Source organism: Dermacentor andersoni, chromosome 2, assembly GCF_023375885.2.
Source record: "Dermacentor andersoni chromosome 2, qqDerAnde1_hic_scaffold, whole genome shotgun sequence".
Classification (NCBI taxonomy): Eukaryota; Metazoa; Arthropoda; class Arachnida; order Ixodida; family Ixodidae; genus Dermacentor; species Dermacentor andersoni.
In genome coordinates, this window is record NC_092815.1 from 101,064,174 (window position 1) to 101,092,159 (window position 27,986).

At 48.7% G+C, this 27,986-nt stretch overlaps 1 protein-coding gene across 1 annotated transcript; it reads right to left on the reverse strand.

Moving 5' to 3' along the window:
* Nucleotides 1–401: 401 nt before the first annotated feature.
* LOC140215835 (solute carrier family 22 member 7-like) lies at nt 402–27,465 on the reverse strand. The gene is made up of 6 exons (XM_072286144.1): nt 27,248–27,465; nt 17,845–18,201; nt 14,859–14,962; nt 10,724–10,878; nt 1,785–1,953; nt 402–543 (listed from the first exon to the last, which is right to left on the reverse strand). Exons 2-6 carry the CDS (start codon nt 18,178–18,180, stop codon nt 402–404), a joined length of 906 nt encoding a protein of 301 aa, XP_072142245.1. The 5' UTR covers nt 18,181–18,201; nt 27,248–27,465.
* Nucleotides 27,466–27,986: the final 521 nt, after the last annotated feature.

Genomic DNA, 27,986 nt, shown 5'->3' on the forward strand with positions numbered 1-27,986 from the left:
CTACTTAAAAACATACCTAATTCCAATGTCCCGTCGCGGAGTAAAAGCGGTGTTACGGTAGTCACTGGTACTGATCGCATTGTATAACAAGCACTTGAACGCACAGATTACTCTACTACACTGGTTTCGTTCTGCACCTTGCCACTGTGCATCAAGCCGTGCACTGCCAGCGGTGTTGCTCTTGCGCCCCCTTGCATACCACTTGAATATGTTTGAAATTTAGCATGGGATAAGTTTTGTCAAGAGGGCTCGAAGATGACTTTTCTGACGTCCTCCTCGATTTGTTTCGAATGCAAATGAGGTAAAAAAGCACTATTTGTGAAAAAAGCGGTGCTCATGCAACGAACGCAACATGTAAATTGTAACGGTGAGGGGGACTGAACTCACGTAACGTGCTATTTTCATTCACTTGCCTTCAGAAGCTTATCGAGTTGCTCTTCTGACGCGTCCTTGCCGTTTATACGCGCAATCCTCTGGAGGATGACAAGGGCTTCTTGCTTGCGGTTCACGGACAACAGCCAACTAGATGATTCTGGGACCCACCTTGAATAGAAAGGAAAACATCTTTAACGATTTACATTTGTGACGTGAACAGCAATAATTGTCGAGGAGCAGGAGGAGGAGTGTTGTTTGCTGCAAGCGTTGCCAACATTGCCGGCAAACGGTTCACCCGAGCGCCACTTATTACGAGCAGTATAAGGTCTGAATCCCGTCACATTCCATCTGGTAACACAAGAGAATACAAATGGCGAGGGTGTACTTGAACCGGCGCCCAACAAACAGGCTGCGCGGCATCCATTCCAGGACAACCAACATCGCTCACCATTCACATTCTAGCCCTGATATCACGCACGAACTTCAGGAGAAGCCGAAACACCTCTCTCCTAAATACCCAGTGTCCTCACAGGAACAAAATGCCACTTGCGCTCGAGTTCGGGGCCATGTTGCGCTTCAGTCCCTCTATCAACACTTTATGCAATAAGCGAGTTGCGATGGAGTTCGGCAGTATATCGCAGACGTTCCACTTGCGAAGAAGATATTCAATTAAGTTTTCTTTTATTCATCTAATTTTTGAAGTCGACACGCACTAAATTAGAGCGTCATTCGTGTTAATATCTGGTCCTCATGAAACTGTCGTACGTCCAACTGACGTCACGCTACTTTTGCTCTCGTGGCGGATGCGCGTTGCCTCCTCTGGAAACGATAAGAGTAGAAGATGTGGCAGTATAGCAACGAAAGGCGGTGCACTGACAGCGGTAGCGATGTTTAGCGTTGCGCTTGAACTTCTCGGACGATGTTGACGCGACGCAGCACGCGAAGCAACTGCTTCTGGGCCCTGGCCTTTCAGGACGCTCGCGTGATGCGCGTCGCCAGTGGAGTTGCAGGCGTCGCAACTCGATGGTGCACGGTGGTGCACGCCCACGTTGCACGAACTGTCGGCGCTAGTCAGCGCCCAGTAAAATACTAAACAAGATTAAATTAACGCTTATTCGCCAGATCTTACACACACCAGCCCAGCAGTGACGCTCATGGCAGCAGTGGAAGGCAGAACGCTGCCCTTAATTGCTCCGTCACCGAGGTGACTGAGCATAGTGTTAACGGTGCGTCCACTCCTCATCGTCGGTTTTTTCTTCCTGCCACACTCACTGCCCGCGTAAAGACCGTCCAACCTTCCACGCGCGAGCCGCGCATCAGGACACAACGCCAGCGGCGGTGGCGGCGGTGTGAATAAGGTTCGAGCGTCCACACAATTACTATCGCAATAATCAACGAGTCATACTCACCAGAAAATGACGAGTAAGAACACGCTCATTGAGGCATTCGTAGCGATGAGCACCCTCCAGTTCTGCAAGAGGTACGCGTACCAGGGCAGCATGGTGGCCAGTACAGTCCAACTGGTGGCCCAGATGAAGGCAACCAGGGTCCTTTTTTCTGATATGGTGTACTCCATCACTGCGGAAATCACACTTCAAGATCACGAAATCAGACGTCTATTGGACAATGGCAAACAAATCTTACATACGGAATGCTTTGTGAATTCCATGTTAGAACTGTACAACATCAGATTTATAACGCGTTTCATTACTATATAAAGAGCCAGATTGCAATTTGGAACGCCGTGACGAATACACATTTGCTTGGATTAAATATTGTGATTTGATGCATCCCCCTTGTCATATGGAATAGCATCCTAAGCGAGTGGCCTGGCAAACATCTGCAGCATCTCTCTCTATCTATTTCTCTCTATCTATTTCTCTCTCTCTCTCTCTCTCTCTTTCGATCTATTTATCTAGCGGTCTGTGTATCCACCTATCAACATCGCAGCTGCATTTTCATGAAAAAATTGACAAAACGTTGACTTGCTCCCAGTGTCATGATCAAGCACAATTTGTATGGATTTTGCAATTGCAGGCTTCCCCGAGCTGTTCACCAGGGAACAAAGCTTAGTGACAAGCACCTTGTGCCATTCGTTTTTTTTAATTTATTATTATGACTGCACCGCGAATGCCAGATGCCAGTGGAAGTCAAACCAACGATCTCCCGCAGTCGAAGCAGTGACTCTACAGTGATATCCTGGCTATGGGAAGAAGTTCTGCCGGTTCTATAGCGCTAACATGCCATTACCCATGTATCTGAACCTATGTGATAGGGATCGCCGCAGAGGGGAACGAGGAGACAAGAAAGGCAGAAGGCGAGTATGTTAACCAGAAAAGCATCTTGTTGGCTACTCTAGGGGGCAGGAATAAAATGGGGAAATAGAAAGGTGTGACGTTCCTTAGTAGCCAAGCACCTTGTCGCGAACGTGATTACACCAGCGTTGCATTGTTAACGTTGCTTTGCAAACTTTCAAGTGTCGTTATAATTATTGCCATGTAGCGTTAATGTAACTTCACTATCGTAGTTCCAGCACAGGGCCCAGAACCATTTTTCTTAATAAGCGCACTAAATACATTTTTATATGATCATCGACTAGACGGCTTACATCAAAGCAGTTGTGAAAAGTGAAACGCTGCCTTTCGCCCCTACGAAGCTCCCTCTTTCGTCAGCCTTATAAGAAATAAGCTGCAAGATGCAACCTCCTGCCAGCGAGGGTGATATTCTGCCTAATGGCACTTGATAACGCTGCGCTTCATTTTTTTTCTGCATATCTCGCTTTCTCCTGCATAAAACGGCTAGTGTTGCGTACTCCAGGGTAGCGTATCGTACTGCTGCCGAGTTGTAGCGGCGCCTGCCTATCGAAGCTCGACCGACGTTACTTATTGGGTAGCGTGGCGTTGTCGGCGGGCTGCAGGCATCCGGTAGACCATGGCGACCAAGCAAGGGCGAGACGATTTCTAGTGCGAAACTTGCACGGTTTATTCAAAAGTTGGTGAAAATGAAGAGAAGAGAATGAAGTGATCAAAAGTACATTTCGGAACCCCTTAAATAGGCTCTCTAAAATCATGGGAGGGATCTTGCTTCCGTCGACGTCACGTGACCGGCACTGAAAGCCTGCTGAAAGGAGGAGGGCTCTTGCTTCCGTCGACGTCACGTGACCGGCACTGAAAGCCTGCTGCAAGGAGGAGGCCTCTTGCTTCCGTCGACGTCACGTGACCGGCACTGAAAGCCTGCTGAAAGGAGGAGGCCGTCCCGCCTCCTGGAATTGTAGATGCTTGTCCGTCTCCTTTGCGTGTTGCTGGTTCGTGGAAGTTCTCCTTTTGGCCGTTCGAGGAACGGGTCCCTCTAAAGTCGCACACACACACACACACACACACACAAAAGAGGCGAGACCGGCGGACACTCGAAATGGTCATGGCGAATTAGGCAGTCACGCTTCATTTCGACGAGGCACGGTGAGCGATGGTCGGTTGAAATTCCTTTCTGCACGGTGTGCCAGACACCAACCATAACACTAGGCTGATTCTGCGCATGCAACACAAATACCAGTTAGAATTATTTATTTTTTTTTTTTTTTTGCATCAGACGTCCCTTTTCGTTAACTTCTTTTTTCTGTTTGCCCGACATTTGCCCACTGCGGCCTCCGCCGTCACTGAACTCGTGCTGATTATTCATAACATTTGACAAAAGCTAGATCACACCTGTTTTCACACGTACGAAGACTCGTATCACGAAAAATGCCCTGCTTTTCAGACCGCCGCCGCAGCAGAGACGTCCGTGCCCCAAATTATCACTCAATCTTCCAATCTCTGATGCGTTTAGACGTGCAGTATTTGGCTCATACAATTCTGCCAGTATATGATCTGAAGGCTGCGTACTTTACCGCGTAGGGCTACAAGGCTGCTTTTATCTGTTCTCGTTGCGCATACGAGGACAACACTAGTTTTGCGAAGAGTAGTATTGATTGCATATTTGTTGCCGGCCTAATAATGTGAACGTTGTGCTTTATCGAGCCATATGAAACGGCGTCCTCTAACACGTGTCCGTAAAGCAATGGCATGTGTAGCGTTGTTCTAAGAGCGCTACTGACGTTACATCATGCATGTTTCTTTGTAAGTGGGAAAAAAAGTAACTGCAGACTTGTAATTTGTGCGACTGAAAAAAAAATTCACACATTTGGAGAGTTGTTAATTTGTTGCTCAGATTATTGAAAACATCTTCGAGTGATGTCTTTTACGTTACTTAGTATACAAGTATTCCGGAGATCTCGGAACATATATGGGGAACACCACGGCGACGCCGACGGCCACGACGACGGCCACAACGACGGCGGAAATGTGTCTTGAGTGTCCGTATATTTGGCTATCGCAATAAAAACTGTGCTGCGCACCACCCTTGGGGTAAAGATATTGAACGGCATCGTTCCTTGAACTTGTGCCATGAAAATTTATTAAAAACGAGGAAAAAATGCCAGAACGAATTTAGTAACCTGTTCTTCTATTTATTCTATTATGACGTGGTGCATACTGGCTCCTTTAGGTGACGCCGACTACTCCTCGTTCCACGGCAAAGCGAATGAAATAGTAAAATGTGTTGGAAGACACTGAATAGTCAGAGACCGTGAAGAGATACCACGTTGTGCGCTCCAGTCCTGGAAGCCCAGGAAGGTAAGCATCTTCCTTACTCTTTCTTCCTTCCTTACTCCTCATTCTTTAGTACGCCCTTTATTTTTCTTTCAAAGCGTGTTACTAGGATGATCTCTTATCACTTCTTCCCCCTACTGCAATGTAAGGTTTGAACGTCACTAAAAAAAATTACCGACGATTACGTTACTTCCTAATGCGAAATTTGAGCGCAGCAAATAAGCTGTTTCACCTTTTCGATAGATTGAGGCAAAGAAATCGAGCAACACATGTATGCGCTATCACAGAATTTTTTTTTTTATTTTTCACACGTATTCCTTTAACAAAGACTCCACTAACAGTTCTTGACAGTCATGAAGGAAGCTTTGTGGTCGGAGAAATAGACTGATATATGTTCGACTTGGTACACCAATGCTTGATTCTCAAAGACGAGATCTATACAAGTGCCTCGCGAGGTTGTCACAGCCGTGGGACGCGTTACGAGCGAGAGGAACGGGATGTTCTCCCGCATAAGTGTTAGGAAATTGCTGTTTGTCTTTATGTCAACATTAAAGTCCCCCACTACTAACATCGGTGTGGATCGATGGACGGTTAATGCGAGTTGCAGGAAGTGCACGACGTCTTTCGTGAGTACTCCTGGATCATCTCGACGGCGGCGACGGTAAGCTTCTGCTTCGGCGGCACGCACCTCTGGATTCTGACGACGACGGCGCTGGGCCTCTGCTCTGGCAGCTCGTTTAGCAGCAGCAGCAGCAGCAGCAGACGGAGGACTTCCATCGGTCGTCTCGCTCATGGCTCAGAAAGAACTGGCAGATAATTTCGCAGTGGCGAACGGCAGCGGCAATTTCGGCTCGGGCGGTGCACATATACAGATCCGCCGCCACCGATCTGGCTCTCTGATTGCCACCGCACAGGGCGAACGGCAGCGGCAATTTCGGCTCGGGCGGTGCACATATACAGATCCGCCGCCACCGATCTGGCTCTCTGATTGCCACCGCACAGGGGTTGCATTGGAGGAGGAGCGAAGAAAGGAATTAAGTTCGAGCCGGCGCTTTGACAACCGGAGACTCGCAGGAAGAGGGGGGAGGGGGGCGGCGTGTACACCCAGCGGCAAACGATGGGGGCAGAAGCGCGCGCAGCAAGCGGACAACACGATAAAGGGAGGAGGGAAGAGATAGCAGCGACTGACTGATGCCGCTGACGCCGATAGTGAGTCAACCCCAGCTGCGGAGTTGGTTTCAGGGACAACGCCGCCGATGCCGACACAAACAATATGATACCCTCGCTTCCGCAGCGCTAAGAACCAGGTCTAGCCGTGGGAAGGTGGTCACGTATTCGTCGACGTGCCGGGGCCTACGTGAAATAACCGGCGCGTCGGCAACTGAAGAGCACCCTATCCGCCACACAAGAACAGGGGGGGGGGACCCTTTCCTCCTCTTTCTGCATGGCGGCGACGGTGTTCTATGCAGTCACGTTATCTTGACTCTCTAGCGGCGTCAGCGGCATCCAGCGGTATCAGTCGGTCGCTGCTAGCGCTGGGGGGATGAAAGGGGGGCGGAGCTGGTTACGAGGCCGACGACAACGCCGACGACGACGCGAAACCCAGGAACGGACGCCAAAGAGCTGCGCTCTAAAAGTCGCAGTTTCACCCAAAAGGGGATGCATCGATTGCGATAGCTAATTAGTAGACAGCTATAGAGAGCGAGATATAGACAATTTTATTCGTATGGGCTGGTCAGGAAGGCCAGATGACCGCCAGGCGATGCGTGACGGCGACTTCTTTGGCTCGCTCCACGGCTCGGAGCAGCACGTCCGGGCTGGAGCTAAGTGGCACTTCCTCCCATGATGAAGGTGAGGGAAAGGCCAGGAGTTGGGGGGCGGGGGCTCCTCCTCACAGTCCCAGAGGATGTGACTGAGCGTAGCTAGCTCGCCGCACAGGTGACTGCACGGACTTACTCTGTCCGGGTAAATGCGCGAGTATACGTAGGGGTTATGGTATGAGCGTGTCTGTAACCTACGCCAGGTGATCTCGTGACGCTTGTTTAGCTTACTGTGTGGTGCGGGCCTAGTGTGTCGTGTAAGACGGTGATATTGCGTTATGTCGTGATACGAGTGCACGACTTTGATTAATGTCTCCGGGTCAAGCAGGCCCACCGTTCAGCCGACGAATCCTCGAGCATGTTGGGTCACTTCTTTCCCTTGATTTCCCGCGTGAGCCGGGGCCCATATTAACTCTGTTGAGCGTGGTTCTTCACTGTAGTATAGTGAATGTAGGAGCGTTAGTGTGGTGTGTGTCACTATCCCTCGCGGAAAGTCTGTTATGGCGGTTTTGGATTCACGCATAACTATACAGGCGTCTGTAGAGGCCACTGCCAACGCAATGGCGACTTCTGCTTCGCTGGGGCTGGCAGCGCGTAGGGAGCTCGAAGCAGTATGTGCCTTGAGTCCAGGGCCTGGAACGGCGCCGATGGCGTAGGTGTGCGGTTGATCAGAGTAGTGGGCTGTGTAGACGTATGCCACGGCGGAGTTGGTCCCGTACGTCTTGTGTAGGGCCTAGGCCCTCGCTCTTCTGCCATCGTGGTGGTTGGCGAGTGTGTTTGGGGGCAGCGGTTTGATGACGAACATGCCCCTTATGTGTGGTGGGATACTGGCGGGGTCACTGCTCGTCGGGGACGCTCTGAGGCCCTTTCGAGCGAGGATCCAGCGGCCGGTCTTACTGCCTTGGAGACGGTGAAGCTGTCATGTGCGGTGTGCTTCAATGAGTTCATCGATGGTGTTATGAACTCTCAGTTGAAGAGTTTCTCGGTGGATGTGTGTCTTGGTAAGCCCAGCGCTACCTTGTATGCGTGTTGTATAATGCAGTCGAGGCGAGCTCGTTCTGCCTTCTGTAACTGTAAGTATGGTAGTGCATAGATGAGACGGCTGTCGACAAAGGCCTGGACTAGTTGGAGCAGGTCCTTTTCCTTCATGCCTTGCTTACGCGCGCTCACTCTTTGTAGCAGTCTCGGGTTCTGGTTCACCGTCATCTGGAGCCGGTCCATGGTGATGCATTCCGCCGGTTCTGCTGTAGTATCATGCCCAGTACTCGCATGTGCTCGACGTGTGTGACTGGCTGCCGGTCTGCGCGTATCGGGATGGGAGGTGAGGGGGAGTTGTGGTTGCTTCGGTTGGGTGGCCGGATCAGGAGGAGTTCCGATTTGTGCTGTGAGCACTCTAGTCCCACTGCGTTCACCTGTCGCACGACGATGTCGATGAAATGTTGGAGCGTTTCTTAAACTGTGCCGTCCGACCCTTCCGACGTCCAGAGCGCGATGTCATTGGCGTATAGCGTGTGTCTGAGTCCCGGGACTTCATTCAGTTTCGGAGGCAGGGTGCGCATGCTAGGTTGAATAGGAATGGTGACAAGACTGCGTCTTGCGGCGCGCCTCTGTCTCCGAGCCGGATTACAGGCGAGCGCAACTCCCCGACCGCGAGCTCGACCGTCCTGTCTGTGAGGAAGGACCTGATATAGTTGTGGGTTTGTTCACCGAGTTGTAAGTCGGGTGAGCTCTCGAGCACGACCGCGTGGAGCACGTTGTCAAAAGCTTTATGGATGTCCAGACTTACGGCGGAGCTTTCGTGCTCGAACCCCTGTCTAGATGCAAGAGGTCGTGGTGTAATTGGAGAAGGACGTCTTGGGCAGACAATTGTGCTCGAAAACCGAGCATTGTGGCTGGTAGGAGATCGTGTTCCTCTGCAAAGATCTGCAAGCGGCAGAGTATTGCATGATCCATGAGCTTGTCTAGACAGGAGGTGAGTGAAATGGGGCGAAGATTCTCTAGGTTCAGTTTCTGGCCCTGTTTTGGTATGAACACCACTCGTGTGTGTTTCCACTAAGGAGGTAAACAGCTGGAGCGCCAGCACTCTTTCATGTATTTGGTTATTGCTCCCAACGACTTCGGGTCGACGAGGTTACGCAGCGCCTTCTTCGTAACCCCGTCGGGGCCCGGAGCTGACGTCGTGCACAGCTTGTGCAGCGCAGCGTAGACCTCTGCGTCCGAAATATCAGCATCGAGCTGTTCATTGGGAGCTCCGACGTAGTGTGGCATGTGTCGCTCTGTCTCGAGATGTCAATGTACCGGCTGGCGAGCTCCACCAGCAGCTCCTCGTCGGTGACAGGGTATTGGTGTATTAGTTGCGTCAGCTCCTTGCGTGCCGTCGACTTGGTGGTGCCGGGATCCAGTAGATATCGCAGCAGGTGCCATGTCTTTTTGCAGCCCAGCTGGCCGTTGAGGCTGTTACATATCTGGTTCCACTTCTGACGTTCCAATGTAGAGGTGTGAGCCTCTATCTCCCGTTCGAGCTTCGCTATGCGCTGTCGCAGCTTGTTATGACATTGGCACTGCCATCTGCGCGTGGGGGTTTCGCGCGCTTCCCACATGTGCAGGAGGCGGGAATCCGTCGATGGCTGCTCTTGAGGCGCCGCCATTTCGTATGTCGTGAAAGACACGTCGCGGCTCAGCGACCTGATCCATTCGTTGAGATCCACATATGGAATCGGGTGCTGTTTCTTCACGTAGCTGACGGAATTTATCCCACTTCGTAATGCGGGCCGTGGCCGCCTTCGCCCTGCAAGCGGCCGTTTCATAAGTCAGCGACAAAATTTAATTATCGCTGCTGACCGTGTGGCCTGTGCTCTGGCAGCGGGCGCCCGGTGCGTTCTTGCAAAGGGAGTGGTCTGGCGTGGTGTTTCTGCGCACACTGTTACCGACCCGTGTGGGTTTTTGTGGGTCATTGAGGATAGTAAGATCTAGATCTTGCGCGGCCTCCGATAACCGCTATACGAAGCATGGATAGCAGTTTTATCTGCCGTATAAACTTAGAAACATTCGCTTACTAACTGATATATCAAGGATGGTTCGACGTAATAGTTCTGCAGAAACTCGCAAGGTGGCGAATAGTAATTAATAAAAGGAAAATGAGACATCCACCCTATCGTAGAAACTGCCAGAAAGGAAACCGAAGGAAACCCTAACAAGGATAGTGCCAGCGCGCACAAGCAAACATGAACACATCACACTCGATTAGCGCGGACACTCGCTGTCAAAACGCTGGTGCGAGCAAGCGCGGCAGCCGCAGCGAGCGAAGTGACATTCGTGCGGTTTATCGCTTCAACCCAATGGCGGCCAGAACACAGTGCGCACAAAGGTACGGGCCGTCTGCAAATCCCTCTCAAGATACGGCACGCGCGACCGCGCACGGCCGTGCAAAGTATGCACTTGTTGGCGGAGTCGAAGCCGCCCACACCCTCTTGCGCTCCCTCCCCACTTTCCTCCATATATGGCGCGCGAGATAGAGCCGCGATCGTGCGCTTCCCTCGCGTGCTTTCACTCGCACATAAAGCATACGACGCCCGGCAGCGACGGCGACGGCAAAAATACGCCTGTAGTGTCCATGTAATTGTTATCGCAAGAAAACTAAACAAAGAGAGGCTATCATCTACCCATTCTTCGCGTTTGTTACAACAAGTCTCATAACTTTTTCTTCAGACATTGACCACAGTCAAACACTTGGAGAGATTTCATAACAGGTACCCATCAGGCCCTAGTATGGACATCTTATAAGCAACTCTTTTGGAATTCTCATCTAAGTTAAAGCTCTCTTGTGGCACTACAAGTGGGTGAATGCTATCCTATGTCCCTTCATACATTCCAACAACTCACCTAACACAAATACTGTCGTCGTAACCGTGTAAGAGCCTGCGGCAGCGAAGAACTTGAGGATCGTGTAGCTAACGAACTGGGAGAAGAAGGCACCGAGCAGGTTGCACGTGGATCCCACCCCTATTAGCAGCAGGGCCGTCTTCTTGCGGCCAATTCTGCAGCAAAGAAAAAGTATATGAGACAGGTGAGCCTGATTGATGACGGGAGCATAAGCATCTGGCCGGCAGCAAACGAACCGCGAGCCGACCGCCAAAGCAAGCCGTGGCGCTGTGCGTGTGTGCGGTAGGATACGATTAAATCTTCGAAGCATGGAGGAAGCAATGAACTAGGAGGGAGCACTGCGAAACACGAATGAAGCCAAACCAGTCAGCCCAACACGTGCTCGTCAAGTCAGGACGCGCGGTAGGATTTAGTGCTCCCGTTCCGTCCACGCTCTGCAGGCAGAACTTCGAGCAACTAGTATAGTCTACACATCGACTAACGAACTACCAGGAACCAAACAGGGCCGGACAATACGCTGAACCACAGAGGTCACATATTGAGCGTACTTTTCGAGTAAAAAAGCGAAGATCATGGCTTCACGGGACGTTTGCTTGTCATGTCAATGCTGGCTTCGTTGACGTAATGCTGCCTCCTAAAGTTCATTTCCTTTCTCCAAGCTTCGAAGCTACCGATACTAGAGCCCTTAGGACGTCGCTCATGATAGGCGCTGCGAAATGATAGTCATGATGCGAAATAATTATTTGCGTTCCTGCTAGATCACTCCGTGCATCTCCTTTAAGTCATCGCACACTTTAGTACAGGAAGGAAAGAAAAAAAAAAGAACTTGGCTGGAGTATGACTTCGTGAATCCAGTCTTCGCAAGGCAAGCTGCTCTCAATTCGTTCCCTCCCATGCTTACACTTCGGGAATCAACGGAAATGGGCATATTGCACGTTGAGTCCTGAAAACAGCACGGCGGTTCGTGTTAGCTTTGAGTGCCGTTGGCCGACGAAGTTGCCGCCGCTTTCTGCAGCTCATGCCACTCGCCTTCGGCTCGCCGCATTTGATGCCTTTAGTTATTGACCCCCTCGACAGCAGGAAATCTTGTGGCCGTTGCAACGGCAACACTACCTCCGAAGTGTGAGCTGGGTTAGCCGCGCATTACAACTTCCGGGTGGCGCAGCAGACAAGCAGCCGAAAAACCCAGCGCTGCCGCGCTCTGTCACCAGGAAGCACCTGGGATGCCTCCATGTGCTTGGGCACGTTTCCCTGACTGCTCATTTTTATGTTTTTCTTTTAGGTTTCAAGAGTGTCACGTGATACGCCTTTCAGTGTTTCTTTTTTCTCCTTTCCTGGGGAGACTTTGCAAGGGTGGTATGAAAGAATTCCAATCCAAGGAGTCGGGAATGTGGTCGGGCTTTTAACATTCTTCATATGGTATCAGCTATAGTTAGACTGTCTGTAAGGCTGACAATGTTTTGAAAAGTTTATTCCATTCGTTCTTTCACAAAGGTACCTTTTCTGTCGAAACTATTAGGAACTGGAACTAAGCATTTCCGCAATAAAACTAAGACAATTTTTTTCTGTTTTTTCATGGTGGAATGACGACTGGTACCTTTTTCTTTTTATTTATTTAGTTTTTTAGTAAGCGCCCACCAGCTTCCGGATATTCATTCTACTTCCGAAGTTGTACGAGGCACTTACTCAGGAAAATATTATTACAGTGGTGTCCAACTGATAATTTTCTAAACCATCCTCAGTATTAGTCTTTTTTATGGTCAACATTAATGTAGCCTTTCTTTATTTTTCTGGTCTCCTTGCGTTGCTGTTTTCCTTTCGCTTCCAGTTTGAATTCGCCTTGTTTTAGCCCCTCGAGTCCATCGATAGCGTGCACATGAAACACACAAATGTTCAGGAGTGACCCCTAGGTGCTTTAGCGCACTTGCACTGCAGCGGATGCGATAAATGTAGCGTTTTCGTGCCAGTCTTTGCGTTCTCCCCATCAGCTACACCGAAAGATGGCATGAAATAGGTCAGTCACAGACGCGACGTATTCCCCGAAGAGAACGCGCCACCATAAACAAGCAAACGAGTACCACACGAGAGCTACAGAAACATGTCTAATGACTGTAAGATGCGCTACTTAGAAAAAGAAAGTCGCAATACCAAAACCGCAACTCGCGTCAAAAAAAAAAAAAAAATGGAGGGTGATTAAGCTTCGCCTTCAGAAGTGGAACGCGATAGCATTCAAAGATCCCCGACTGCTTCTCGCGTTTCCCAGCAACTGCAGCTTATGTAACCGTAATGTTCACTGGGAAAGGCTGGCGGCGAACGCTATGCACGAAGGCGAGCTTTCTGGGCCGACCCTGGGGGTAGTGAAAAGCCGCGCCAAAAAATTGCAACATTTTCAGGTTTATGTTGCTGTTTCGCGCTCATAATGTTTAAGTCTAAGAATATTTAACATGCACTATCGGTGTTTTGTCTCGTGCCGTTTGTTTGTGGGTTGCCATTCTCAAGATTCCTAGTAATAGCTTTGCCAAGAATTTAAGACAAGCTATGAGTAACTTAAGTGATAGAATGGTGCGGAAGTATAACCCGCATATACCGCATGTCATATAGCAAGGCGTGGCATATACGTATACCTAAATATGCACGGAAATTTTCACTCACGGACAATGCCTCCGACGCCGACACCTGATTTTCTGCGACACGGGGCCCTTAATGCTGTCGCGTTAATACCAGTTTTTATTTGAATGAAGCTTCACACGAAATCTAGATTCGACGATGGGGCATATACGCACTGCCCGGTTGGCGCGACGACTAAAATGAATTAACTAATATTTTAGTAGTCACGCACAGTCAAGTGTTCTATAATTTTTGAAAGCAATAAAGACATGCGCTATCAGAAAAGAGCGCTAAATCAGAAAAAAATCAATATTTTGGACCACAGAAAGTCTCGCCCCAAAGAACAAATTGCGATACAAGTTCCCATGTGATGCTTACTATTCAATAAACATATACACGATCCATTTGTAACACGTCAAACAACTTAGTACCAATGAATTCATGCAGCGTTATATGCGTTACAAACTAAAGCATACGGGAAGCACACTTTATTTTGGCTTTCAAACTGATAACTAATTTTTGAGAAAAACTCGTTATAATTGATAAAGCATTAACTTGGCACGCCCGCAATACAAATGACAGCGAAGGACACGAACTGGCTGAAACAGAGACATGAGTCTGTTTCCAATATCCCAGCCAATAAGAATTCCACCAAGCAGGAGAGAATTCAACGAAAAATAAAGTCCATCTTTCAAGAGGGTGGACTAACAGCATCGAACATCGCCCAGTTCTGAACTGGAAGAAAACAGAGCGCTAACCACTCTTTATTTCATTTGTCCCTTTAATCAGGGAAAGTAGATTGCGTGTAAGCACTTGAGTTTGTTTGAGAAGTGCAAGCGCCATCTCTGCAGCGTGGGCGTGATCACAGCGACAAATTTTTTAGAAGAATATGCTCTGTTGATTTTTGACAATTTCTCTTGTTATGTTAGTTCTACGACGACCGGAGTGGTTCACCGGCTGGGCTTTTTCTCATAACTCCTTTTTTTTTTCCTACGGCTGTCCCTATGCGGAGACAACGCGGAGTCTGTAGGTTGTATCTTACAATAAAATTACCAAACGGCCTTGTAATGATAGTTATAATCATACCAAAAGTCACATTAACATTTCCTGTGCTTAATAATGAGCCGTTTTCTGTTTTTTTTTTTTACATGCTCGGAAACTTGAGTAATGAGCATATTTTCACGTACCAGGTTTGCAAGTCATGCAGGCAATGATGTGCTCCTTGTGCTCAAGCAAGTATGGAAGTCTAAAAACTAATAAAACACTCGAAAGCAATACCTCGTTTCATACAGTACTAGATCAATGATTTGGCTACCAAATAAACTGAGAAGAAAAGTCATGGCGCTCTGTAGAAAATCTACCAGTTGGTGTATTTCTGTTCTTAGCTCATAGATGACTTAACATTGCATGCTTTCGTTTTTAATTAAATGACAACCTTAAAAGAACGGTGCACAACCCGTTGTAGCCCTTCCTACTTGCCTTTCGTTCGCGCACGTTTAACTGTATGTACAAGGGGTGTTAACCTTACTTGTCGGCGAGAAATCCTGACACGAAGTAACCCGTCATCGATCCTGACCAATAAGCGGTGTGGACAGCGTACATTTTCCAGCTTTCGCCGCATATCCACTGATTCTGAAAAATAAAAACGCAAAAAGGCAAACACTACAATGATTGTTCGCGTTCACTCGCAAATATGCGTGAACTCTGTGAAGTTGAGCAAATTTTTCGTAGGCTATGTGATCGTGCTTACTTCACATGAAATGTGGGAAGAGGAACGCGCATAAAGCAACTTATTGGAGTGGTTCTTGCCCCTGCTATGATATACCTAATATACGTACTCAAATATTTCTGTCATGGTCACAAAAGCGAGCACGTTGTTCTATTCGGCCTCGAAGGATGCTTGGCTGAAAATGTCAGCACTCGGAGAACACAGGCTGGTGCGTTTTCATGCACAATTTTCTATACAGGCATGGAGAACAGTAAACGCAGTACCCATGATCTGCAGGGCAAAAATGCGAGTAGATGGATGAGATTTCATCCTACTGACGAGGGCCATGACTATACACCCTATATTTCACGCTTTGGTCTGCCTGCTCGCAATGATTTGTTCTTCTCTGGGATTGATGTCGAGGACCTTCGTAGCTTCAGCAGTAAAGCGCTACAATTTATTTCACTGGCTTCCTTAAAGCGAACCCTCAAGTCGCTCAGAAAAGTCTAACCACCTGCAGGATTACCTAATTGAGACTTTCCCAGTACTTTCACAGCTACCGCGTGACAGCTTATTCGTGGGTTACTCTTCATTGGATCTATCTATACGATGAGCACCAAACAACCCTCCGGTGCTGGAAAAGAAGTTACCACATTCACCGTGAGTACATATATTCATACATAAAAAGCCACAGCATTACTTTAGAGTTACAACAAAACACCAATCCCGATAAACAAATGAAAGTGCTGACGAAACCAGTTGATCTATATTTGACCCAGCTACGGAAAAGTTGGGAAGAAACATATATCTCTTAGCAAACAGCCCCATTATTACAATGTTCCAAATAATCCCAGAAATATGGCTGACTATCTCGATAACCCGGGTGCTCAAAATAAACCCTAAAGCATGTCATAGCTGAGGACTTACATACATTCGTTCCACTCAAGTTCATCAGTATGACAAAACTCTCAGCACAAAGGCGCTATTCCAATATGCTTGACAACGCGATTCAAACGTCATCATTGTCTCGTTTCTTTTTCTTTTTTTACATTTAAAGGGCCCCTGAAACGGTTCGGACAAATTTTGTAGACGCGTAGGGTACAGCTTAAGTAGAACATTCACACCACAATTTAAGTGAAGCGTTACGTATTAATGGAGCTTCAAGCGATTAGAAGTTACCCTCCTCCCTAGTCATGCTTTTCCTCCTCAACTCGTTCGCCGAGCGATCGGGGCTAAGCTCCACCTTCACTGGTTTCGCGTCACGATGCGACGTCACATCGTCCACTTCCGGTTGTTTTGGAGCCCGCCCCCGCCCACGTGAAACCTCTCCGCTTAGGGTGGCTATCTCCGCTAGCCGCTTGGCCGTCGACCCCAAGCGAGAGCTATCGAAGCAGCGTGCGTTGCGAGCATTCTGTCGTAGCGCCGAACGTGTCTGGTATTCCGGTAACCACAGGCAAGCTGGTCATTTCGGCAAACGACTGGAGGCATAAACTCAAGCTGATGAAGGAACTTTAGCGTAGACGTACGTGCGGCCTGATCGGTCTGCACGGTCCAGCCACTTGTTGGCGCAGCGCTTAACCAGCCAAACAAATCGCTAATATTGCTCTAACCAAGTGTAAAACATTTTAAAGATTTATAAAAACAAAGTGTTGATGATTACACTCCTGCGAAAAATACACACCAGCAGCCAAAGAAGAATACACTTCGTTACTGCTACTGTGTATGGTTGAGCTCTGTGCCACCAGGTGGCTGCACCGTGCAAACCATTCGCATTTGCGATTCTGCTCATCCCATGGCTCATCCCGTTACGGCACAGTCAAGCGGCCAGACCCTGTGCCCTTGCGCTTGCATTTGCCCTAATACCGGACTCGCGAAATGCTATTCCGTTAGTAATTTTCCGGTGTAAAGTGACGGCCACAAACGCGCAAACCCTGGCGCCGATCGGATAGCGGCAGTCCGATGCGCAGCAGCCAGCTCGCTCGTATGCTGCCTTGCAGAGGGACACGATGTCGCAGCTTGACATATTGCCAGTCGCTACGTTTGCAGTCCACAAAGCAACAAAGTCGAATCATAGTGCTCGCGAAAAGACTGGGACCGACTCTGACCGCGGAGCTCTCGTCAAAATGGAGTACGTTGTAACACAAGCAGACGACACTTGCTGTGTGCTGGAAGTGCTTAATTGTATTGAAAAGTCGTTCTTGTGCATTCTCTTTATGTTACTTTCTGTTTATAAAAACAAATGAACTAACATTCCAACTATTACGAAGATCATTTGTTTACCATAAAGTTGGAAAAATTATTGATCACGCGCCCTGGTCAGCCAATCGGATGGCTCGCCACACTGACGTCATATGGGTGATTTTCGTCATATGGGTAGGGGCGGCTTAAAATTCCGCCGAGCAGCGTGCTCCGATCGGCAGCGATGTGCATTTTTAAAACCTTATAATAAATTACACGCTTTACGCGGAGCACTTAGATGTGTCAATTAATGATCAGAAGGACCTACTCTAACGACTCAGTACGTTTGTAGAAAATCGTCAAAATCGTTTCAGGGTCCCTTTAATTCTCTGCTACCCTCGTCACTGCCCCGAATTGGTGTCATGCACGCCACCATTATCCTTGATATCGACGAGATTGAATACGCAAAGTTGAATGTAACGATCGCACGCTTTCAGAGATACCGTACGTGAACTAGACCTTACAAAGAAAGTAATGTTCGCAAACAGATACTAGATAGCCATCCTTTTTTTATGCGATCGAGGCCACAAGAAAAAAAAAGTAGGCCAGCATTGCGACTTGTACATACCTCCATCGTGACCGACGTGAAGAACTCAGTGGGATCGAACTTCCAACCCGTAGGGCAAGTTGCCGCACTGCCGTCGGCGAAGCTGGCATTAGCGCCGTCACTGGATAAACTCACCATCTGGCAGCGCCGTCGAGGCAACGCGCTAGCATCCGAGAAGTCTTCGAGTGAAGTGCCGTTGACAACGCACCACTGGCTGGGTGGTGCGATTAGCACGAATACATGAAAGAAGTAACACATGGCCGTGTTCCAAGTTGCTAGCACCAGAGCTCCGACCATGATTGTCTTGTTGAAAAGACCAAAGCCACCAACTTCCTTCAGCACTCTTTCAAACTCCATGGCCTCCTACTACAGTGACCCCTGCGTAGAATGGAGGTCATCATCAACATTTCTGAAAAGTTAGTGACCTTCTATAATAGTTACTAGGAATAAAAAATAAAATTATGGTGTTTTACGGGCGGTAACCACGATTTCATTATGAGGCACGCTGTAGTTGGGAACTCCGGAATAACTTGGACCACCGTAGGTTCTTTAACGTGCACCTAAATCTAAGTACACCGGTGTTTTCGCATTTTGCTCCCAACGAAATGCGGTCGCCGTGTGTTGCTAAGAACAGATACATAGCCATAATTATAAACACTATACTGTGAGGATATCATCGCCCTTAATGTGAAATTAATGTTTTCGCCATACTGCTTGATCTACGAAAATGTCAGCCGTACTAGAGGTGCTCACTAACGTCTTTAATTCGAATTAGAACAGGGTGTTTCCATACTTGATTTGTAAGAATACTAAGGACATTCGTACGATGTGTCATGCGATAAAATGCGCACTTCTGTAGATAACATATGACGAGCACCAAGGTTTAAATAAAGTCATTGAGTACTGGTGTTCTCAATGGCTGCTAAGAACACCACAGCTTCAGTTGTAAATTTTGCCCAGACCAGTAAATATGCCGTCACCGAGATAACAAAGCTCCTGGTTTGAGGCAAATGCTACTAGTTTCCTTCCCTTGCAGTCCATCTTCAATCTCCCCTATAGCGGGTGGTGTGCGTTAAAATGTTCACTAAGAATCCAAGGGGCAGGTGTTGCGGATAACAAAACACTGAGTCGTTGCGTGTCACAGCGACTGGTTGGAGAAATATATGCAACGACAAGAGTGAATGGAAGTTCCTTTGTTTTCTCAGTTAAACACACTTGCCGCTCTGCGTGCAGCAATTCAATTGATCGATCAGGAAATTTCCCAGAAATGGTCATTCTTAGGCGATTCCGAGGCCGCCCTTCGAAGTTTGCTCTCTGCATTACGCCGTGGACCCCACGAACTACTTGTGGTCACACGGGAAATTTACCATCGGGCAGTTGAGACAGGACATGACATCGTATTTCAATGGTTGCCAACTCATTGTGGCATCCTTGGAAACGTGCAAGCAGACACAGCCGCTCCATCTTCTCATACCAGTGCCGATTTCGTTGCCGTCCCACTCTCAAGAACAGACGCAGCGGGAAAGCTCCGTGGGCTTGCTCGCGAACTTCCGTTGGTTCAGTGGAATTCGGCATACTTTAAAAGCTAACGCCTTTGTTCCCTGGATCCTGATCTGAAGCTTCCCCTTCCACATGGCTTACCACGACTGGAGGTAACTATGATCTGTCATCTATGAATTGGAGCAGCTTTTACCTGGGAGTAGCTTACCTCATCGGAACGGCCACAAGTCCAGATTGTGAAGTTTGTGGATGCAGACAGACGATAGCACATATTCTGTGCAATTGTCGTTTCAATGTATAAAGAAAAGTCCTAAGCACCACACTCGACAAGATTGAAAACCGTCCCCTTACGGAAGCCAGAATTCTTGGACCCTGGTCCCAGCCGACGTCGGCACGAACTGCTCTAAAAGCGATAGCGTGTTATTAAAAGAAGCAGGACTCATCAAAAAGCTGTAGAGATGACGTTGCAAACCTGCCTTCATTTTTAGACTTCACTACCCTCCCACGTTTTTGGTGGGATGGCTAGATAGCTAGACAGCTAGATAGCAGGTAAAAAAACTGGTCTGATAATGCAAATGATGGTATGGCATTAATGTTAATATCTAGCAGTGAGATATGTGGCTCATATAACCTTTTAATATTTCTGTTGAATACCAACTTTCCCTCAATCATTGGAGGGGTTCAATAGTTTACTATATCGCCTCATGCCCTGTTTGAATGCGCATAGTTTTACAAATCCCTTAAAGAATGCTGAGGTCGAAGCTGAGTTTGAAAGACAGCCTTTAAAGCGATCACGAATAAATGTGGTTGTAGCTGTTACGGAAGCAACGCCGCAACCAAAAAGTCACATGCCTGCGCGTCACAGACAGCACAGTCACAACGTAAGCTGGAGGAGCGGCCCCATAGGAACTCCACTTTCGGCACCACGCACTACGGGGTCTTCGCGGCGAAGTCGCTTCTCGTTGTTCTCACGTGAACAATCTGAACTCTCCGTCCGGCGTCGACAGCGAGCTGCGGCTTGTGCCGCGGCTTCTGTGTGATTGTCGTTGTTTCAATTCACAAAGAAAAGTCCTCAGCGCCACGCTCGACAGGATTGATAGCAGACCCCTTAGGGAAGGCAGAATTCTTGGACCCTGGTCCCAGCCGACGTCGGCACGAATTGCTCTAAAAGCACTAGTGTGTTTTTTAAAGGAAACGGGCCTCATTGAAAAGCTATACAATGTGCGAACTGATGAATTCGTTTTAACGCGATAGCGTTAAGGATCTCGTGTCGCAGAAAATCCTGTGTCGTCGGCGTCGGCGGCGTTGGCCATGAGCGAAAAATGGCGGAAGGCAATTCATAAATAAAAACAACTTTCAAGATGGGCTCGGTGGGAATCAAACCAGGGTCTCCGGAGTGTGAGACGGAGACGCCGCCACTCAGCCATGAGTTCTATGGTTCAAAGCGCGACAAAATCGCCTCTAGTGAATGCGGTGTTACCTTAGGAACGTACCGTAGAAAGTATGTATGTGGCATGTATGCGGCAGGGTTCCTCTATCCCCCTCAATTCTGCGCCCGCTGCGCCATCTAGGAATGCCTTCGCGAAGCCTTCGCGTGTGTGTGAACATATGTACAGAAAAGATTGTCTGAATATATTACGACGCGGGTTCAATTCCACTCTGCAACGGAGAAAGTTTTTACACTTTTTGTTATTGAAGGGGTCGACATACCCAGTAATATATACCCAGTGGTGTATACCCAGTGACCAAACTCGGTGTCAACAAAGTTCACTTAAGATCGGCACAAACCCAGTGACCCAAATTGGCGTGAAAGAGGTTCGTCGAAGAGCGGCACGAGCCTAGTGGCTCATACCTAGCGGTCGAAGTTGGCGTCAAACAGGCTCTTTGAAGAGCGGCACATTCCCGGTTACTCAAGTTGGTGCGGTGGCTGGTTTCAAACACCGATATCCCTCAGCACAGCAGCCCGACGCTCTACCCACTTGACAATGGACAACCCAGGGACACTAGTTCGCGGGAAAGGGCTTAGGCGCGGACATACATAGACACACAGGGACACACCGCAAACTAAGTGAACTTCCCAAAACATCCTAATAACGTTGAATATGATGTTGATAACAAGGACATTGATTTTGTAAGCATCATGCTTCAGTCCAATGTATCAGTGCTAGACATCATAGATACAGAACTCTGCGCAGCTATACCAAACCTACTGAAAAAAACAATAGCGTGTTATTTCAGTGCTCCCGTTCCTTAAAGCTGTGCTGCTAAATTCTTTGAAGGTGTCCAGTCATTAACTTTGTTAACAACTGAACCAGGGGTACCTACACTAGCAGTAGAGGACACAAGTATATTTATAAATTTCCTTCGTAATGTGTATAGTGTAATTTTTAGAATAGTTACCCTTATTCTGGTTCTATGGCGACGTGGTGTGGCTGTCGGCAGCATCATCTGGATCTATTATTCCCCATTATCAATCAGTTCAAACTCATGAATATTAGGAGCCACGAAAAGCATGAAAAGCGCTAGTAAAGAAATCAAATGGCAGAGAGTAACTTCATAGGCGGTTTACCCAATACCAGTCGCAGCCGACCTCAGGAAGGTGCGCAGGCACCCAGGATTGCACGTGGCTGCTGAAATCTGATGAAGTCGTGAAAGCCACTGTACATGTTAAATCGCTTCGCAATGCACTGCAGCCTTCTCTCAGGTTCGTGTACTGGCTTCGCAGCACACTTATTCAGCAAAACATTGGGAAAAGACTATTGCACATAAGTGACACCTAAGTGACACCTAACCTAGATATGATCGTCAAAAACGATTTCCAGGACACCTTTAATATTGCTTTCAGCTGTAAGATGAACACGCACCATAGCTTGTTTATCCAGCCAGCGGGGTAATGGATGTGTACTATTCCCTGGTATTGTAGTACGATTTGGCATTCCTCAATGTGCTGCAGCGAATTCTATACATCAGTGCGAAACGCAGTTTTAGAGAGACATTGGCGCGATACTGAAGAACGAAACAACACAAGCAGGCACATCGTGTTGCTTGTCGCGCGATATGTGCAAACGAAGTGAAACACGGTGAATGGACGTTGGTCATCAGCTTTCAGCTTGATCGAAAGAGCCCAAAGTTTTCAAGGTAAATTGTTGCTCCTCAAAACTTCTGAAAACTACTCGGGCGAAGACGTTGCTAAAGTGATGCCTGTCCACACTCAAAGTACCTTGAAATGTTGTTCATTTATGGTTGAAGCACCTCCTCCGGACGCGTTACTCAGATGACACGGAAGTACTCGACCGAGAAAATAACGCATGATCACTGGTATCGTGTCCACTACGATGACCGCGGAAGGTCACTTACGGACACCGACCTCCGCTGCTTGGTCCCCGTGGACGTGATCAGGTCAAGAGCATAGGAGATTCCAGTCGTCGACACCGTAGCCTCGGAGCCAGCTCCTCGAACGGATACCTTTAGCAACGTTAAGTGCTAACGTTGGTCCCACATTAGTGTGGCAGTGCGAATACCCTGCCGTCTTTCTAACTCCATGCCTTCCGCTCGGTACTTCCGCCCGTCTACGTGGTGCCATCCGACTACCTGGTTTGCTTTTCGCTTCTTCTGCCCCGTTTTTCCACGTCTTTACAAATGGTGGCCTCTACTCTCGTTTTTCTTTTTCTCTTCTTTTCTTTTTTTTTTGGCACTGTCGATTTTCAATTTCTTCGCCATTGTTCGTGCGTCGTTGCCTGCTGATCCCTCTTTTGTCTTTTGACAATCTGGACAATGTCCGTCCGTATCTCAACTTACTCTTTGAGTGGAACGAAAACACAAAAGCTTCGATAGAAATATTGCAGTAGCAGTAGGCGAGAGCAAGGTTCATTGTCATTTGGGACAATCACTCCCGTTTTCAGATTTTGCTTTACCGCACAAATGCTTTCCTTTAATAACACCGTGGCTTCGTCGCTCGCATCGCTTCAGTGACAAGCCTTTGGGTAGATCCAATTAGTTCATATTGTTACGGCGCAACCAAGAGTGGCGCCAGTCGGAAGAAGACCATTTAACGTGTGTAGGTGGAATCGGTCTCGACAGCCATCTTGTTTATGCATCGTTGTCTCTCTTGCAAATATTGTAAATACATCGTTATATGTGACTTCTGCAACATAACAAATTGTTACGCTGCAGAATGTAGAAATTGTAGAAACAACAACGGAGGTCCGCAGTGGTCGTCACCTCGGACTGGACATGACGCACGAATGAGGACCCAACATGGCGCGGCCCACATCAACGCCTAGAACCCCGACGATTGCGCTGGCTCACCTGCGCGATCCAGGAACGTTTTGTGGCACCGACCACCTCGACTTGGAAGACTGGATCGCCACGTATGAGCGTATAAGAGCCCACAACGAATGGGAAACGACGATTATGTTGGCTAACTTGGTCTTCTGCCTACAAGGCACGCAGAAGGTGTGGTATGACAACCACGAGGAAGAGCTTAAAAACTGGGAAATTGCAAACGGAAGCTAACAGACTTGTTCGGCCGTCCGGCCGGGCGGAAGAGCGCCGCTAAGAAAGAAATAGCGAACCACACCTACACGTCCACCGGAGCATACGTCTCTTAAATTCAGGACGTGCTGGCTCTGTGTTGTAAGGCAGACAGTGATATGTCTGAGTCGGACAAGTATGGGCATGTACTGAAGGGTATCGCTGACGATGCTTTCAACCTGCTCATGTGCAAAAATTGTGGAACAGTACAGGACAGAACAGAATGCTTTGAGCAGGCCAAGAGTCGCCGCATTGCAACGCCGTTAGCACGTCTGCCGAACACAGCCGCGACATCCTCTTCTGACGACAGGATAGGACTGCAGCGACCATCATCATCAGATGACCTGACGTGGATATCCCGGCGACAACTTGAGGCCATGGCTCCTGCAGTCCTTTTTTCCCGCCCCAGTTAGTCGAACAACTTGCCTGCAACATCATTTTTGAAGGCAAGAATACTCTGCGAAGAACTAGGTAATCTTGGAGTTGATTCTGTATGTGCCGTTGCCGCTTCACAGCTGTCTCATGCTACAGGTCCATCGACTGGTTCGCGGTATCCTGCATGCTACCGAAATCCAGCCGAGTGGCGAACCTCAGACGATCGGCCAATCTGTTTTGCCTGCCGGCGTATCGGTCACGTTGCTCGCCATAGTACAACCGCACTGTCTCCTCCCCTTTGCGACCGCCATTCACCAGTTACTACCGCCCCGAACAGAGCGAACATTGTTACCTACCTCCATTGGCACCGCAACAGACGAAAAGTGACCCTCATGCTCCTTGGAATTGTCCCTCGTCGTCATTCCGACATCACCAGTCCCGTTCGCCACCAGCTCGTCGACCATCATCGTCCCTATCACCGCAGGCTCCTCGCCCACCGTCCCCGATGCAGCCCCGACGCCCCTGTCCGGAAAACTAAGTGATGCAACTCCCGGAGGTGACGCTGCATTGACGACTCGACCGCAAAACCCTCTGACCACTATGCCGACCACACAGAACTTGATGGACGTTTTAGTCGATGGCTTCAGCGTCCCACCAGCACTCATTGACACTGACGAGCACGTATCCGTGATGAGTGCCCAATTGCGCCGACGCCTAAACAAAGTTCTTACACCCGCTGGATCACGCACCCTCCGCGTCGCCGACGGAGGAACGCCTACCGTTCTTGGTATGTGCACCGCTCGCATTGGCATCGCAGGGCGCCTAACGACTGTTTTGTTTGCCGTTTTGGAACAATGCCCCTATGACGTTGTGCTCGGCTTCGACTTTTTAGCGTGCCATCCTGCCATCTTTCATTGCGCGTCTAGTGTCATTCAGCTAGAACTGCCCCATGGCTGCTATAGTCCACCAGTCACACAATCATGGTTATGCTCTCTCGAAGGCATCCGCCTGTCGCCTCAAGACACTACGTACGTCACCTCCCTGTCGTTCCCATCTGTTCCTGACGGCGTCTACGTACTATGTCCCACCGCTGACATACTGCTTGAAAGAAATTTGGCCGTTTCCCACACCGTGCTCACTGTTGCAATCAGACTTCGCTCCCTCTTTTTAATTTTAATTGCTCGACTCAAATTTTTCCCAGAGGCATGTCCTTGGGTGACATCTCGCCTGTGAACGATTGCGAGATATCGGCTCTTGACGCCGAAATTCCGCTGCCCTCTACAGGAACCTCCGATTTACCGACTCTCACAGACGAATTTAGCAAGGTGATTGCGCCTGATCTTCCTCCGTCGCAAGCTGCTGACCTCCGCCGTCTCTTGGAAACTTACCGCGACATTTTTTACCTAGACGGCCACCCTTTAGCCCAGACATCAGTGGTCACCCATAGTATTTACACCGGATATGGCAATCCGATACGCCACCGGCCGTAGAGTGTTTCACATGCTGAACGACAAGTGACACAACGAGAAGTTGATATGATCTTGACTAAAGGCGTTATATAGCCATCTTGACATGACAGCGACTATTGCGTCCTGGCCATTTCTGATCTGCATGACATCCGCACTGACAACGGCGTGATGACTGCTTACGTGTTCTGATCGATTGTCTACATTCTGGACATTCGGAGCCCACGCTGCGCATGTTCGTGCTCCACGACGACGTTCTCTACCGTCGCAGCTTACGCCCTGAAGGACCAGAACATTTACTCGTTGTGCCATGCCATCTCCGGACAGCAGTTCTTAAGCAGTTGTATAACGCCCCTACTGCAGGCCACCTCGGCGTTGCGCGTACTTACGACCGCGTACGGCGCCGCTTTTACTGGCCAGGCCTGTACCGCTCTGTGCACCGCTACGCTGCAGCCTGTGCGCTCTGTCAGCGCCGCAATAAACCTGCTGTGCTGCCCGCTGGACGCCTTCAGCCGATCTATGTGCGCTCAGAACCATTCTATCGCGTCGATCTGCTCGGTCCTTTTTCCGATGTCGAAATCTGGCAATAAGTGGGTCGTTGTCGCGATTGATGACGCAACCCGGTACACGATCACGCGAGATTTGCGTACAAGTTGTGCAACTGGGGCGGCAGATTCAGCAACGTAACAATATCATAGGCGGAGAGGCACCGGAGTACAACAGCTCGGAATATCATTAAAGTTTACTCGCCTTACCGTTGACGAGACCTTCTCCCTACACGGCTTGTACGTACACGTCCCCCTATCCTTATTGAACATCCCTTTCCTCGCCTTCTACGCATCGACGCACACACCTATGTCATGCCGTGAACCTGCAGTTGTGCTCGTGAGAACGTGCCTGGTTTCCACTCATGTAAAACCTAGGTGGCACTACTACGAAGTACTGATTATTCAAGCTCAGAACGCTTTGCAATTGAGGAATCGCTATCTGAATGCGGCGTCGTCGTCGGGCAACGTTTTGCGTTGTGGCTGTCGTGACACAAAAGTGGTCACTCGGGCCATTTGGGTAACTTCTCAGAATAATATAGCGGAATAGCAACACCTGAGGGTGAACAAACGCGTTTATTTTTTGTCTGCCGACACCTCACATTAAGTAATAACAGCGTGTCTGCTTTTCCAGAATGAGCTGAGGATTTCAAACATGCGGCTCACGCATGATTTTATTAATTAATTTGCAAAGTACACAAAAGCGATGAATTGCGCTAATTTTGGTTCTAACAATTGCAGAGAAGTCGAGGTTACCTACACCACCATCGCAGTGGAGCGTGCTTCTTCTGTTGCATTTTTCTATATAATAAACACTGAAAGAAAATTTTCAGCGATTCCTTTATCTTCTTTCTTTCACACAAACTTCACTGCGTATATTTCTGAAGATTAGTAATTCTGCCTAGTTCTTAGCGAAAAAAAATACTAGTAGGAAAATGTTTCAATTCAATTGGTCGCAGCGCAACGTAATATTGAATAATCAAGATCTCCTGCCGAGAGACTTACCAGCACGCTGATTTGGCGGTAATCTCTCTTGAACGACACTAAAATGTAGCTCGAGTGGCGATGAGCGACTTCCTGTCCCGGCGAAAACACGAGCGCATCCACGTACCGTTAATTTCCCTAGAGAATTCCTGCAGTCCGGATCAGGCAAAGCCTTGCGCGCAGCGCACTGCGCGTGGCTGGGCGATCTTATAACCTCGCAAGACAGCCGAGGGCCCGTTATAAAGATACGCGTCATGCTAAATGATCATCCGCGACGATAACGCGACCACGCAACCACTGCGCCACGACCCTGCGCCGGCGTGCGATCAGAGTATATCCTCTTTCATGGGGTTTCCTCAGAACCAGGCAGCCCCCTAGCAACTGAGGCTGAAACGAAAGTGTTGGTGGAACTTGAACGCATGGCATGCGGCGATACAGCGAGCAGGAATGGATGGAAGATGTATATTATAACGGCTTACCCTTACGTCAGAGATCTTGCACAAGTATGTAAAGAAAGGAAGCGTCGATCCTGTGGTCGAGGCTTACATTCGATGTTTGCAGCCATCACTCTTACAAAAATTCCACACCCTTTGGGGTGTATCTTGCCCCACAACAATGATTGACATCTGTCTTGCCCGCATTTCCTTTCTTTAACGCTGTGAGCCCGCTACTTCCAAGTCACGAACGGCACGCACGTTATCAGCGTGACGTAGCGTTCTCGACAGCAAAAGTAGCGAGCGTAGCATTTTCAAGAAAGGCA